Source organism: Nelusetta ayraudi, unplaced genomic scaffold, assembly GCF_046127955.1.
Source record: "Nelusetta ayraudi isolate G7.1 ecotype Tasmania unplaced genomic scaffold, CSIRO-AGI_Nayr_v1 ptg000011l, whole genome shotgun sequence".
Taxonomy (NCBI): Eukaryota; Metazoa; Chordata; class Actinopteri; order Tetraodontiformes; family Monacanthidae; genus Nelusetta; species Nelusetta ayraudi.
Window position 1 is genome coordinate 5,563,355 of NW_027466061.1, and position 16,300 is coordinate 5,579,654.

Consider the following 16,300-nt stretch of genomic DNA (forward strand, 5'->3'; position numbering starts at 1 on the left):
ATCTTTTGGCATGGTGAGGCGTCAGTGCAAACTCGCTTCAGAACTTATTCAAAACAACTTTTTTTTTTTGTCTGTCAGATCGTTTTAACTTTATTTTCCACCTTCTGATTCTTCCGAGCTCCCCTGTCCTTATGCTCACCTCCCCATTACCCGCCTTTACTCAGGACTCACTCCCCCCCACTGTGCTCCCCCATGACTCCCCGAGAGGAATGCTCGGCCGGCCCGGACTTATTGGAGAAACTTACACCCTTGGCTTGGATCCTAGCAAAGTGTAAAAGGTCAGCCTTGCTCCCACATATAATGACCGTGGCTGCCTCGGCAGAGCTCACTCGGTTCCCGCCCCCCTCCAACCTCCCCACCCCACACACACACAGACTGTGCGCGTCAGTGCATTCCTGCGTCTGCTGCCTTGCTATCAGGACTTGGGGGTTAACACAAACATTACAGAGCGCTCCTTCCTCCTGTGTCCACTCCGAGTATCAACACTCTTCATCTTTGGCTCCCAAACCGCACACACACACACACACACACACACACACACACACACACACACACACACACACACACACACACACATACAGAAACAAAAACTGGATGATGTTCAAAAGTTTGACCTCAGCAGGGAACAGTCAGATTCCACGTGTAACTGGAGACGTCGTCTCTCCCTTTGCACTTTTGCGAGCCGACAGACTTAATAAAGGTGCTGCAGGCCTGTAGTCTGTAAAAGTGGCAGACATTATAGGCTATTGTTACGCTGTTCCGGCAGAAGCCTCAGGCCACAGAGTTGGCTTGTGAGTCCCTGAAGGGAGAGAGGATACTTTCCTCTTAGGAGAGCTGCTGCTGCTAATCTGCTGGATTGTTCCAGCCACAGATTCACTCTGGAGGCGTCCCTGGGGCTTCTGGGAAAATGGCTCCAGGGTATTTGATGAATGATTCTTAGTTCAACTCCTATTTGGTGTCCTTCTGCATGCTAAAGGGATGGTTGAGGTCAGTTCATTAGGACAGGATCCAGCTCTGTAGATGAAAGGTCTCGCATTCTGTGGAATGCATGGATTTATGACCCTACGCTACCACAGCCCAAAGCCTCGGGCTCCAGTTCCACCTGTGGACTCTTGGAAAGGTTGAGCTCTTGACTCTCAGGACAGAGCTAAAAGCCGGCCAGACTTGAATTTTTTTACGGGAAGTATCCACCATGAAACCACAAGCAAAAACGTGCAGAGAAGAGTGCCTGGTCTTTTCTGACTGTCCAAAAGACAAGCCCCCCGCCTCATCCCGCCCCCAGCCCACCTCGTACGCTGCAGAAAAACCAGTGTTATTATGGAGCAACATCTGGCCCCAATTAAACCCTCCCCACACACACGTCATCCCCCACTCACGGCTCTTGTTGCCGCTGCCGGCCTGTCAACATCTCTGTCCGCCTCTGCGATTCCTTCCCACTCATTCATTCTCTCCGCCCATCTCAGGCTTCGGGCCACCCTCCTTCCCCTCCAGTCTTACACCTAGCGCCTCTTTTGCCCCCCATCTCTTTCGGCAGCAGTCGGCTTTTGCTTTGTGTGTGGTGCCGCATCACGATGCACTTCAGCCGCTGCATCTGGGGTCTCTCCCTGGTCCTGTTTCTGGGTTCAGGATGGACGCGGGCGCAGCAGAGCAACGACACCAGGTGAACTTGCAGTAACTTTCAGTCCCATAAATGTTTTGCTTTGCTAAAGACAGTGGAGGAGTACATGGGCAGTGTTTTCATTTTAACAGGAAGGGTACATGGCTTCATTTTAGACCACAGCTTTTACTAAAACTGCAGTTTTCTGACTCTGTACTGTTGTTGTTTTTGACTCATGACGCTGAGTCTGCAGTGGCTAAAACCAGATGTTAATGCTTTGCGGTCTTCCTGGGGGGTCGAGTCAGAGCTGCCTGGCTCCAGGCCTGGATGTCTTTGGCTGTAATCATCCAGCGTCAGCCTTTGCTGGGAACTGTGCTTCAGTTTCAAGGAAACACTTTTTTTTCAAGAGCTAGTTCACGTTATTAATATAGAGGATTACATTTTTGTTTTTTTACAAAACATCCAAATAAAGCTAATCAGACCCAAACACACTTTAAAACAGATCTTCTTAGAATAACAGTCCAAATCTCGTTGAACTGTAAAAATACACAAACTAATCTCAAGCATTCTCTTTCCTGCAGTACAAGCCAGGATTTTTGGCTCTTCTTTTGCATTCTTCTTTTGTTCACTTTTTTGGGCACAACTCTTTATCACACGAGTGGCTCAATAATTATTTGGCTGGAATCATCTGCAAGCTACGGAAATGCTCTGGTCCACTCAGTGTGAAAGTCAGAGTAACAGATATTTTATTTTCTTTCTTGCTTTTCTGCAACTCATCTGTTCTTTATTAGCTCTGTGAAGCAGCCAGTAAATGCTGTCTGAGATCCAATCCGACACAGTTTTGGCTTTAATTTAACTGAACTTTTAATGACATGCATATTTGCGATTTAGCCAATTTACTTTTAAAAAAAAGAAGAAGAAGAAGAAAAAAAGAAACAATCAGCAAAATTTCAGGTCTTCACCTTAAAGTGTCTGAATGTGTGTAGGATGAATCCATAAGAAACCACTCATGGGCCAGACACATACACATATACTGTTTATACTCAGACTGTGTAATATTTTGATTAAGGCTGGCCTGGTCATCTTCAATATAAACCTATTAAAATGGGTGTTTTTTAAGTAGGCTTTGTTGCTAATGAGTTACTTGTCTGACTCACTGTTGTTACTAACACACTCACCCACATTAATAACAAGATATTTTCCCCGGTTCCTCAGCCAACAAACAGTCCAACTTCAACGATGCTCTTCAAACAGACAACACAACTGCTTACTTTTTGCAATAAATACATATGTATTTGAACTCATATGATGTCATATAATGTTGCTGTTGTATAATAGTTTTTATTCCTTATAACTGGTTTAGATAAAAAAGAAAAAAGTTTAAGTGAGATAGTGAGTCAAGACAAAGATTACACTCTTGTAAAGTCCTTGGCCAGCGCGCACACATATTAGAAACATATTAGAATATTTAGAAACCATGGCCTTTTTTTCTTCGTATCTTGTGTCCTTGGTTTTGCATGTCGACGTTAGTTGCCCATACATGCGACTCCATGGGGCTTTTGTGTAGATGTGACGCGCCATCTTCAAAGTTATCTTGGCTCACTCTCAACAGGCCCGTGTTCCTCTGTGGAGGAGACCTGGTGGCAGACTCCGGTTTCATCGGCAGCGAGGGCTTCCCGAGCTTTTACAAACCCAACAGCAGATGCACCTGGCGCATCACAGTGAGTCACTCACCGCACTTCCTTCCCTGCTGCCTTTGCTCAGTCTGTGTCAAACACTGTCTCTGTCTGCTGTCCAGGTCCCAGAGGGGAACGTGGTCATGCTCTCCTTCCGCATTTTTGACTTTGAGGCTGACTCACAGTGCCGCTACGACTATCTGGATGTTTACAATGGCCATTCCAACCTGGTACAGAAACTGGGTCGCTTTTGTGGAACTTTCCGCCCTGGAGCTCTTATTTCAACTACAAACACCATGATGCTGGAGATGGCATCTGATGGGGAGACACAAGGGAGAGGCTTTGTGGCCTATTTCAGTGGTGCCAAACCATACGTAGATGGTATGCGGTCATGTTTAATTTAGTTGTTGTTTTTTTCACAATTTATTTGGTTTCATGCATGCAAATACGCCTTGATCTATAAAATAAAAATGAAAAAAATCTTGGTACTTGGATTAAAAAATCATTGACAGGATAAAGATGGAGGCTATTAGAGCTCCTCAAAAGCATAGCCAAATTATTTTAATCATTCCCTGGTGACAGCTGCAATGTTGGATTCAATCTCGAAAGATACTGTTTACTTGTATGCCAACCAAAGATTGTTTATTTTACATTTCACACAAACAGTTTTTCTGCTTTAAAAATAGAATGCAATTAACTATTTCATGGCTGTGGGTCAGCTCCCCATATATTGGCCTCACTATGTGGAGTAGGTGGAAGTGGGGGTCCTTATTTATTGAGTCTCTATCTGTCAAATCCAATGATATATAGTGATGTCAGCAATTAGTGCCATTCATTGCTTTCTTTTTTTTTTTCTTATTTGCCAAGCAGTGGAACAAACGGAATGAAAATGCTAGAAAAATAAAAGGGGACTGATGTAAGCAGACATCCAGCATCAGTAAACAATGGGCAAAACACAGGGAACAAAACTCATAAAATTCATACTTGCACACTCTTACTCTGATCTCGCTGTGTTAATCAAGTCTGTATGATTTGTTTCAGACCAGCAGTTCTGTGGGGGAAAGATTACAAAAGCCCAGGGAGAGATTAAGACGCCCAACTGGCCAGACAAGAAGTACCCACCAGGAACCAGCTGCTCTTGGCTTATCACAGTGGAGCCCGATATGGTTGGCAGCACTCTTGCTCCGAGCATGGAAAACATTTCATGTTCCAAAGTGTTGTAGAATGTTGTCTTAACGTCCTGCCTCCATCTGGCCACCAGGTAATCAAGGTGAGTTTCGATAAATTCATCGTGGAGGCTGACACCTACTGTCGCTTCGACTATGTGGCCTTCTTTAATGGTGGAGAAAGAGATGATTCGCGGCTGATTGGAAAATACTGTGGCGACCAGGCCCCGGCGTAAGTAAAGGGTGAAATCTCTGCGTTTTAGGGAACTGCAATGTGCTTAACCTCTCCATCTCTTTTCTCTTATCCAGGCCCTTCATCACCAATGGAAACGTGATGCTGGTCCAGTTTGTGTCTGATCTCAGCGTGACATCCGACGGCTTCCTTGCCCACTACACCAGTGTCCCCCGTGGTACTGAGATATCAACAGATGACGTGGGAGCCGTCACAAGGTCCACCCACCTAAAACCTCCAGTTAAACCCGCTGAACCCAGACGACCTGCCGCCACCACCACCACACAGCCGCCCGCCCCCACTGTCAGATATGAGCCCACTCAGAGACCCAGACCTGTCCAGCCATCGAGAGGCCGAGGACGGGAAAACACAGGACAGGACAGGAGGGTGCCAGTCAGCCGACCCAATGCAAATGGAAAGAGGCCTGGTGGGTGGAGCCAATAGTGCTTGTGTGGCTAAAAGACGCAAGATTTAAATCTCTAAAGTTGCCTTTTTTTTGTCTGAACACTGTTTTCCTCTTTAGTACCTCAAAATCCACTGTGTGCCAAAGCCTGCAAAAGAAGTGGAACCATCAAGAGCAGTTTCTGCGCCAGCGAATTTGGTAAGTTTCCTCTCGCAGACAGCCAACAGCTACCTGGCAGAGACACACTTTGTCTCCATTTCTAAATTCTGTCATGTCCATCTTGCAATAGCAAGCGCCTAATTTTATGCTTTCCAATCAGCTTCCTGTTGGTTGTGTCTAAAACAGGAAGCAACTATTGACAGATGACACAGAAGAAAAAATAAAAACCAGGAAGCGACAACAAACATTGTAATGCTAACACCTGCTAAAGGATGATTGGGCTGGATGCCGCAGTGGTGGAAGTTTACTTATAAGTGGATTGCAAGTTCCCATTTAAAAACCAAACAACAAAAACAGGACCAATCAATCTGTCAACTTATTTACTTAATGCTAAATCACAGTTAAGGGCCTCTCAAAGTGCTTAGCGCGATCAAAGAGAAAATCAACTATTCTCTCCAGAGCAAGCGTGAGGCCACAGTGGCTAGGAAAAACTTCTCAGTGGGAAGAGACCTTTGAATCTGGAGTTATCTGCTTTGACCGGTTGGGGTAAAAAAGAAATAGAGAGATAGAAAGATAGATACAAGTACACCAAAACTCGATGCACAGCATGTTTCCCCTTGCAATCGCAAGCTTTGGATGGTCAGTGATGATTTTAAACAAAAGAACATGATAAAAAAATCGAACGGGTTTAAAAAACATTCCATCATCCAAGTGAGTGCCACAAGTTTTCTTTGTTGGCTTGTACTTATCCACTTCCTCTTTTTCCACAGTGCTAACGGGAACAGTGACCTCGCTGGCCAACGGGCCCCGAGGCACTCTTATTGTGACTGTAACTATCATCAGGACATACAAGGCAGGTCGGCTGACAATCACACAAATTGGGGAAACCATGTCAGTGAAGCTGGTGTCACAATGCAGGAAGTGCCCATTGCTTCGCAGAGGTATGCACACCCTTACACCCTGATTAGAAGCATCGGATCTGATGAAATACCAACCAGTCTCCTTATTTTCTATGTAATGACAGGTGCCAACTTCATCATCATGGGTCAGGTGGATGACCAAGGTCGTGGAACCCTGGAGCCTGGCGCATTCACAGCCCCGTATAAAGCCCTACATGACAGGCTATTAACAAATATCAACAACCAACCCTGTTAACCTCCTGCCAGAATACTCAGACGGCATCTTAAAGACGTACACAAAATCCAAACCTTACATGTGGAACACAGATCTATAAAAGCCACGACATAACAAAACAAGTCTCGACATTTTATCCATTGTTTTATGGAGGACAACAAATGTACTCCAACCCACAGCTAAAGAAAATGTTTGTAATTTATGTATGAATAAAGGTTTTATATCACTTTCAAGTCTGTGTGGATGTGATGGCTCTTTGCTGCGCGTGCTCCCTGTACCACTGGGCGTCTGTCTCCATCTACTGGGCAATGGCGGCAATAGCACTTAATAAAACCTTGGCCCGAGAGACGACAAGGTCGTTGAACGACAAGAATGCCATCAGTGTTTGTAATTACGCCAAGTTAATAAGCCCGCAGTTAGTAACTACATTTCTGTATTGTCCATTAAAATACATGTGAGGAAGTTACAGACGCATTTCTGTTGGTTTTTTGATGTTTCATACAGCAAGATGGACGCCGCAATTTGCATAGCATTTTACTGATATTTCGATAACAGTCGTTTCATATGCCTGACTGCTGTTCTCGCTGTTCTCCTGCATGTCCGGAGGAAGAGCAGCACTTCAGCAGCAGTTTTTTTTTATGACCTCTCATCTAAATTCTCGCCGAGATCCAAACATTAACACCAGGAGGCGGGGCCCGACGTAACCTAGCAGGCCTAGCTTATTTAGGGGCCGAGAGTGCCGGGGCTGGACTAAATATTGTTAATTCAAAGTCTTGTTTTGGAAATGATTGACAAATGCAGCATTTTGTGAAATATTCAACAAAATACAAAAACAAAAATAACTCTGTGTTTTTGTTCCACCCAGAGCCGTTTCTAGCTATAGGCGAGCTAGGCAAATATGTAGGGTCCCCAAGCCCCCTGGTGGTCCCAAAGCTGCGTGTTCAGCCTATTCTGAGGAGAATTAAACTGTCCGTGTTTATCTGTAGCTATTTCATGTGTACATCCCTTCCTGCTTAAACATTGGCTATAAATAAAATAAACTGCAATAATAAGATGTGGCTGGTGTTTTTTTTTTTCCGTGGCATTATTAGGTCGTTGGACCGCACTGTCACACAATTTGTGACGTAGCGGGCCGGCGAAGCCGACAGGTATGATGGGAATGATTGACAGCTACCATTCATTCCCGTTAGCAAGAGGATTAAAAAACAAACAAACACCAACATGGCATCAAAAAGGAGTTATCCCAGCAGTGCGGAAAAACTGAAGAAAAAGAAAACTGATGAAGAAAAACCGGCAAAGTTTGTTTATTTGTCCTGCTAACCAGCTAGCTAGCGTCGGATAAATGTTAGCTGGCTTGCTAATATTTGTTCTGAACTCAGTGTTTTTATTTGTTTTATAAAAGTTGGCCATGTCCTGCCAAGTTGGCCTATCCTGCCATGGGAATGACTGATTGACCCCAGCACCCCTTTATTCAGATTCTAACAGGGAGGGAGGGCATGTTTGTTGTAGTCAATGCTCTGTCATTGTTCAGTGGAAGTTGTGTATCACATATTTGACACTTAATGTTATTTTAGCCTTACTTAGGATTAATTTACTAAGTTTAGTGAGTGTTTTGTAGGCCCCTAATTAGAAGTGTGCTACTGTTTTATAATTCAAATAAATATTTTATGGACATATTTTTATTATACATGGTGTGGACTATTTTAGACTATTATGGCAGTGGATCATTTATCTTAGTTTTATTATTTTTACTAGTACAGTGTGTAAACTACTGCAAAAAAAAAAAAAAACTCTTAAAAGTGACAATTTTGTAATTGGGTAAAAGCTTTAAAAGGACACTGCAATCACAATGTTTAATATAAAAACAAATTAATTTTAAGTTTCCTGTATTACTGCAACATAACAGTAATAATAAAATTGGACTGTGTACTCGTGATCTATTTTGAATGATGATCCAATGAGCTTTGTCTTTGCAGGAGCAATTCTAAAATATTTTGGAGATCCAGACATTGAGTCAAAGGGATCTCCCGAACATCCTGACCAGGAAGCTCCAGGACCATCATGTTTCTCAGAACCTCTTTCTGTCCAGGTGAATAATGTGTGATCAGCACAGCGCTCAAGGAACAGCCTCAGAGAGACGCAGGAGGAACAGGGCCGGGTCGCACAACGTAGTGCTCAGAACCCCAACGCTCCAGAGGACCTTGGTGGTGAGACGTAGGAGGAGCCGGGCCAGGAGTCAGCCCACAGCGCCCAGAACCTCCAAGCTCGGAAAGCACAAACGCCAGGCATCCCACAACACCAACGGCGGGTTAAGTGACCTCCAGCCAGCAAAGGGAGAGAGTGGCAGCAATTTGACGATGACGGATGGTATCCTGGAAGCTACCATGAAGGGAGGGGCAGACAGGAAGCTACAAACAATGGCAACTATGGTCATCAGCATTGGCATGGAAAGGTTTGGGTCAGCGGAGAAGCGAGCTGTTACAAACCAGTACTCCAAGAACCGCAGGGCAGAAAAGATCTCACAGCTACGACAGGAGTTCCGAGCATTAAAGAGGCAGTTCAAGGGGGTGAGCGAGGACGAGAAGCCAGGACTGGCAGTACTACGTAGTGTCCTCAGGAAGAAGCTGCTGACCCTCCGACGAGCAGAATGGCATAGGAGGCGGGCTAAAGAGAGACCTAGAAGATGCGCTGCCTTCCTAGCGAACCCTTTCGGGTTTACTAAACAGCTGCTAGGCCAGAAGCACAGCGGCCATCTCACATGCTCAAAAGAGGAGGTAGACACCTATCTTCACAACACCTACAGCGATGCAGCCCGAGAGGAGGATTTAGGCGATTGCAGAGATCTGATCAACCTGAGCCAACCACTGATTTCACCTCCAAAGCACCTAGTTGGAAAGAGATCCAAACTGCTGTCAAGGCTGCCAGAAACAACACTCAATGGAGTACCTTACCTGGTGTACAAATGGTGCCCCAAGCTCTTGCACCGTCTGTGGAAGATCCTAAGGGCGATCTGGAGGAGGGGGAAGGTTGCCCAACAATGGAGATCCGTGGAAGGGGTGTGGGTTCCAAAGGACGAGAAGTCAACCACCATCGAGCAGTTTAGGACCATCTCACTGCTCAACGTCGAGGGGAAGATATTTTTCAGTATCCTTTCCCACCGGCTGTCAGACTATCTCCTAAAGAACCAGTTCATCGACACCTCTGTGCAGAAGGGGGGGATTCCAGGGGTTCCAGGGTGTCTTGAACACAGTGGTGTGGTGACACAACTGATCAGAGAGGCCCGAGAGGGGAAAGGAGACCTGGCCGTGCTATGGCTGGACCTAGCCAACACGTATAGCTCCATACCCCACAAGCAAGTGGAGGTGGCATTGGAGAGGAACCATGTCCCGCACAACATCAATATCCTCATCATGGATTATTACAACAGCTTTAACCTGAGGTTCACCTCTGGCACAGTTACATCAGAGCAGCACCGACTGGAGAAAGGGATCATCACTGGATGCACCATTTCAGTGATATTCTTTGCCCTGGCCATCACCATGCTGGTCAAGTCTGCCGAGCCGCAGTGTAGGGGCCCAAAAACCAAGTCCGGGATCCACCAGCCCCCCATTAGAGCGTTTATGGACGATCTGACAGTTCCAACAGTGTCAGTCCCAGGATGCAGATGGATTCTTCAGGGCTTGGAGAGGCTAACCACTTGGGCCCGGATGCACTTCAATGTCCTGCCCAGCCCATCAAACCTCTGTTGCTGGGGCAAGGTTCAAACGCCAGCATGTCCCTTGTGCCAAGGAATAGGAACCCTAGAACATATCCTCAGCAGCTGTCCTATGGCGCTCGGCAAGGGCCGCTATCGTTGGCGCCATGACCGGGTGCTTAAGGCGATCGCTGAGTCCATCAGCATGGCCGTCAACCAGAGCAAGCACTCACAACCAGCAAGGCGCGAAATCCCATTCGTGCGAGCCAGAGAACAACCACCTCCCCGACTGAAAGCCCAAACAGGCCTCCTGGGAGCAGCGAATGACTGGCAGCTAAGGGCAGACCTGGGGAAACGACTGAGATTCCCTGAAAACATTGTGGAAACCAGCCTCAGGCCAGACATTGTCCTGCTCTCAGAGTCAGCTAAGCAGGTCGTTTTGCTGGAGCTAACAGTGCCCTGGGAGGAGAGGATGGATGAAGCAAGTGAGAGGAAGAAAGAGAAATACGCAGAGCTGGTGGAGGAGTGCCGCAGACGGGGGTGGCGGGCACAATGCTTACCCATTGAGGTTGGGGGAAGGGGCTTTGCAGGGAGGTCACTCTGCAAGGCCTTCAGCCTCCTGGGCATCACAGGGGCTCGCAAGAGGAGAGCCATCAGTACAGCTTCCGAGGCGGCAGAGAGAGCCTCACGATGGCTGTGGATCCAGAGGGACAAACAGTGGGCAAGTGCTTCTTGGACACAGGCCAGGAACTGACCACTCCCGGTCGGGTCGCCTAGGCGAGGGGGTCTGAAGTTGAAAGACCCGAAACCCCCCGTGACCCTAGGTACTATCACTGAGGATCTGTCCAAGAAATTGCATCATTAGATGTATGTCACAATTATGTGTTATTATTAGGTGTTAAGCTGATAAGTGTGAGACTAAGCATTATTTTGCTGTCCAGTCCATTATTTTAAGTGTTGGTTTGTTTTTATTGTTGCACTTGTTGGTTTGTTGGATTTTCTTATTTAAAGTAAACATTTTTATAAATACTTTTTAAAAATCTGTTCTATTTATTGACATATAGATTATTCTTTTCCTTGTGTTATAGTGTTTTTTACCTTGCCTGAGTGGCTCAACTTAAGATGTTTAATTTTACCTGTAGTCTGTTTTGCTCATGAAGTGTAATAGATTGTGGCAGTCAACCATCTAAAGGGATAGGAATCTCTTCATCACAGTTTAACAAACTAGAGGCCCCCAAACAGCATCTTGCCTCGGGCCCCTACGAAGCTAGAAACGGCCGTGGCTCCACTGTTCACTGACCAACCTGAAAAGGTAGCAGCTTTCCCGCTGGAACAATAAATGGCTGACGAGAATCTGATCCAATCTACAAAATCATAAAAGTACATCTAAATATATTGCACTCAGTTAGACGTTCTAGACATTCTAAGTTTTATTTTTTTATTTTTTAGACTACAAAGTGTAGTTCCGTATAGTGACCACTAGATGTAAGCAGAGATCAAGAAAAGTAGAATTTGTTTCTCCTTTTTATTTCTGACGCCATAATAAGCATGCTGCTCTAGAAGGATTTTTCATGACGGCTTGACGGGGACATTTATGTCTGCTGTCCATTTACCTGCAATGTGTACATGTCACAGTAGCAATTTCCTTAACATTTGTTGGCATAAGCCTTTCAGTGGCATGTTTTTGTATTATAGAATGAGAAACAAGCTCAATGATTTGTGCAATCAAGCGCCACTATTAGTTAAGTTGTTCCCACATAAAGATACAAATTCCCAGTTAAGTAGGCTCAGGATGCCACGAGACACTTTATTTTAAAAAGGTATCAAAAACATTCAATTGATTGCATACAAAAAAGCAATAATGACTTCCTAATAATGACTATTAATGATGCAGCAGACATATTTTTACAATGGCTCCGAGACAAAGCAAATCGTTGAAGGGGGAAAGGGAATAAAACAAAGCAGAACATCAGGGATACACATAATATGAACAACAAGGACCACATTCAACTTAACTGCGCTGTCCTAAACCCACACACTACCCTTCCCGTCCCTCTCTGAGGCCCCTTGTCTGCCACAGCAGCCTCCTGAGCCTCCCCCTCGCTGACGCGTGGCGGGTATGTTCTTATAGACGGCCCGGCTGTAGGGGATGAAACACATGCCCAGCTTGAGGTGTCGGGCCAGTCGGCAGTATGCAGCCAGAGCCAGGACCAGGAGGGGGGTGAGCAGCAGGAAGCCCACCACCAGCAGAGCCACACAGCCAGTGTCGTCCAGAAGGTCTGAGCAGTAGAGGGACGTCCCGTGGGGTTGCACCTGGAGAGCAAGGGGAAGGGGGGACGAGAGGGGGACGATTGATTCATTTCCTGGGGACTCCTCAGAAAGTGTTTTTTCCCCTCCTCCTCACACACAAACTACATTGACTATGCTTTGTCTCACACTTAAAAGGCCAACCCATGCCTAATTTCCAATCTAACATGTGAAATGTGCAAAAGCCTTTGCCTTTGCATTTGCCATTGCAGTATAAGACAATAAAACACTGTATATGCAGGGTTTCGTACATGTAGTTTGGCATGTGGTCCCACAATGCAGACAGAAATCTCAGCAGCTTAGTCACAGCTGCAAAAATTTAAAATTAAGCCCCAGTGAAGTCTTGGAAGGAGAGATCAAATCTCTGGGCAAACACTACGCTGGTGTTCCTGAATTCTCCCAGTGATTGACAGTCTACATCCCTTCCTGTCAAAACAAAACCCGGTCTTGATTTTAGTTTTTTCTCATTAGGACCATCTTGGTTTGTTATGACATGCACCGTACGCTACACAGGTGAAGAAATACGACACAGTAGTTGGAGTTCTGTTGGACTTTGTGCGATTCTTATCACACTTCTGTTCTTCAACAAAAGAAGGAAAAACACCTTCAGGGGATTCTTACTGTGGAGTGGCAGAGGAAGCCGAATGTGATCATGGTGAGGGCCGGGGTGAGGATAGTGCCGAACACAACGCTGGCCACCAGGCCGTTGATCAGTGCAATGATCAGATTCTGTGCCGTGACCAACACTGAGCATGCCCAGCAGTCCAGAGAGCCCCTTAACTCCAGTGGTGGGTCGGCGGCTTCGCTGCCACCTGCTGAGTATGGAGGTGGCACCACGACCCCCGACCCCGCTCTGGAGGGGGTGCCCCGCTCAGAGAGGGCATGCTCAGATACCGTCTTCTCCAGTGTGCCGTTCCGTGACAGACTCATCTTTGTGATGCGGTCTGCTGAAGGACAGAAAAAACAACAACCATAAAAATGCTTTTAAATGCTCTGCACGATACTAGGATCCTAACATACTCATGTTTGCAGCTGAGGCCCTTCGTCCTCTTCTCGGCCCATTTAATTAAAAACACGGGGGGCTTGAAAACCTTCATCCACGGAGCAATCAGTCACTGAAACAGTGCAGTGAAAGTCGTGGAAAGTCAACAGAGATAACTGCGCAGGGCTAAGTGCGAGGAAATGGGCTCCAACGACCGCACCTCCATGCCGCAGGATAACCAGCCGGCCGAACAATGAGCCGGGAACAGGCTGAGCGATCCAGCTGATCTGAGCGTCTCAATGGCCTGGTGCTGTTTAATCTAAAGCCTTCCGATTTACGTTAACCGTGAGAAAGATTAATTGTCCCTACACTTCCTTTATAAGCGTGTGATTAGCTTTTGTAAGTGATGATTGCATGTGTTCTTTTACCCGCCTTGCTGGTGCCAGTAACAGTTCCGTTTGTAGCACATTAGCATCTTTAACAATAAGCAGAATCTTGATTATTTTGAGGGAATTTTAGACTTTTTTTGACATTCAGCATGTCGTCTGTTCCATGAGTAGCTCCATGAGCTTTTTGAGCTAACTTCCATTCAATCGCTTGGCAGCTCACACGTTGCCTACTTGCTGATGTCATCAACACAGCCTTCCTGCTTAATGATGGACCCCCAGAAGTGCACTACAGTCTTACCGTTATTTTAAGGATAATCTCTGTCTATTTTTGAAGGTTTGAATTATATATATAACCAAATAATTATAGTGGGAAGTTAGTCTGTACTTACTGTTGGTGAGCTGTGACAAAACCTCCTTCTTGCGGTTCAGTGAGAGCAGTTGATGAAGTCGTGAGTGTTGAGAATTTCAAGAATTTCCTCCTTGGGTGCGTCTTCTCTCTTGGACTCCTGGTACTTCTATGTCCAAAACGTAGGTAGGCTCCAACCTACCAAATCTGTTACCTTAAATGTCTGCCTTTTTCAATCTTCTGGCTGATTCCCAAACGTACAATCAGCTACGTGCTGGTGATCAATATGAATCTCTACCTTAGGCTCCTTATGGAAAGTGGAAAGGAGCTCAGCGTACTTGAGTCGGTCTCTGCTTACCCACTGGCTTCAGCGCTTCCTTCCCTGACATTCTCTTTCCTTACTCTGGAACTAGTGTGCGATATGCCCTGAGTGTGTGCATGTGAGTGTGTGTGTATGTGTGTGTGTACGTGAGCATGTGTATCCTGTGTTGCCACTGGTTTGAATGTGCGCAGAGCAGGCTGGGCCGTGTTAAAGACTCTGGGCAGGGGAGCTGTGAAGGGTTTTGACGATAACCTCTGGATCCAGAGGGAGGGAGAGAGTGTTTGTTTGGATAGACTAGAGGAGTCAGGGTATGCTGCCCAATCCCCACCACTTTACACCCTCACGCAAGACTTTCTCTACTCCACTTTCATGCAGTGATAAGGTGGGTTTTAAAGTCAGAGAAATTCATCAATAAAAAAATAAATAAAAACAAAACTGCTGCATCCTCAAAAAAAAACTGTTTATTTTTTTCCACCATGATATGCCCATTCATCTTGCCAAAGTCCAAATTTTTCCTTTTGCTTCGTGCTGATGACCAGTCTGCCTCCTCTTAGCAGTGACGCAGCAGAAAGCTGTCTTTAGAAACCCCAGGACACGACAAAGGACTGAAAACAGGAAGTGACAACAAGCCTTGCTAAGAAATTAGCCTGGATAGATGCTCAGAAGTGGGTGGGATTTTCTCACTAAAAGTACAACAAAGAAAGCCACTGTAGACTTTTTTTGTTGTAAAACTTGAGTTGACCTTCATTGCAAAAGCCTCTGGCATGAACTCAGCTCAACACTGCGGCACGTTGTGGGATAACACGCTGGGAATGTTGTTCTACACACTGAGCGGAAACCTGGTGGCACTGGAGACCATGCTAATGTAGCAGTAAACATCGGATTATTCTGTTTTTAATGTAAAGACAGAATGTTTGTCTAATCACAGTCAAACATCAAACCCCATTTCTTTTTGTCAGTGGGTTCCACCAGGTCAATGCGTGAGATAAAGCCTGACTGCTACCACACTGTGCTGAAGCACAACTCGACAACTGGGCAGAAAACTCTTGCAGCAAGAAAAAGTTAAAGGGCACAGAGTTGCTTGAGATTTGTCTCCGACACGGGAATGACAGGCGATTGGCCCTTGACCCTGCTGATGAAAAACAGATCTCCGCTTTCAGAAAAACATGAGGAAATGAGGATGGAGGTGGGGGAGGGGCGCTGACTAATTTGGTGGGGAAATGCAGCCATCTTGGGACTGATAAGGAAAACCAGAGGGGCTCAGTTCAAAGAGTAGAATTGGCATTTTGATATGACATCTCAGTTTTTCATGCCATGTTGGGCATTCTTGTTTATTTTTCCCCCCCTCAGATATTTACTTTCCCCAAGGAGAAGAGTCATTTTTCCAGTTGGTATGAGGACAGATGATCAAAGACTCTGGGACATTAGTCTCTCTGCGAACAAAAAATAAATATGCTGGAGAAATGGGAGCTCTGGCCCTTAACAATGCCCAAGTCTTGTTTGCATGAGTATGTCAGTGTCTGAGGGGGTTGGTAGAGGAAGAGCTGACATCCTGGCCTTGGAAGCAGGATATCCGCTGCTGTGTCCACGTCCAACGGTGAGATGTCCCCACGTCTACTTATAGCAATCGCATGTCCTCGAACCCTGGGGATGATGTCAGCTCGTGAAGACAGCAAAACTGCTTTACAAATAGAAGGGTGATAAGACAGTCTGGTGATTCTTTAGTTTTTTGTTTGTTTGTTTGTTTGTTTGTTTTTACCTGAAATGCTTCACCGGCACTGAAAAGCTCAGAATGGAGTCTCACACACACCAAAAGGTGGCCAATTTTATGCTGACACAAATTATTCCCCTGTCACATGTCTAAATTTGGTTTTCAGAGCGTAAATACACACT

The 16,300-nt window shown here is 45.8% G+C and overlaps 2 protein-coding genes across 3 annotated transcripts; one reads left to right on the forward strand and one right to left on the reverse strand.

Moving 5' to 3' along the window:
• The first annotated feature begins 1,408 nt into the window (after positions 1 to 1,408).
• pcolcea (procollagen C-endopeptidase enhancer a) lies at positions 1,409 to 6,600 on the forward strand. Its single transcript, XM_076020273.1, has 9 exons — positions 1,409 to 1,660; positions 3,210 to 3,318; positions 3,396 to 3,654; positions 4,315 to 4,439; positions 4,535 to 4,671; positions 4,749 to 5,098; positions 5,195 to 5,272; positions 6,004 to 6,174; positions 6,258 to 6,600. Exons 1-9 carry the CDS (start codon positions 1,572 to 1,574, stop codon positions 6,386 to 6,388), a joined length of 1,449 nt encoding a protein of 482 aa, XP_075876388.1. The 5' UTR covers positions 1,409 to 1,571; the 3' UTR covers positions 6,389 to 6,600.
• A 5,243-nt stretch (positions 6,601 to 11,843) lies between these two features.
• tmem88a (transmembrane protein 88 a) lies at positions 11,844 to 14,630 on the reverse strand. Of its 2 annotated transcripts, none has more exons than XM_076020250.1 (3): positions 14,129 to 14,630; positions 12,990 to 13,312; positions 11,844 to 12,374 (listed from the first exon to the last, which is right to left on the reverse strand). In XM_076020250.1, exons 2-3 carry the CDS (start codon positions 13,296 to 13,298, stop codon positions 12,087 to 12,089), a joined length of 597 nt encoding a protein of 198 aa, XP_075876365.1. In that variant the 5' UTR covers positions 13,299 to 13,312; positions 14,129 to 14,630; the 3' UTR covers positions 11,844 to 12,086. The 2 variants fall into 2 exon arrangements, with proteins under 2 accessions (XP_075876365.1, XP_075876364.1); XM_076020249.1 differs by having other exon boundaries at positions 12,990 to 13,315; positions 14,129 to 14,629.
• Positions 14,631 to 16,300: the final 1,670 nt, after the last annotated feature.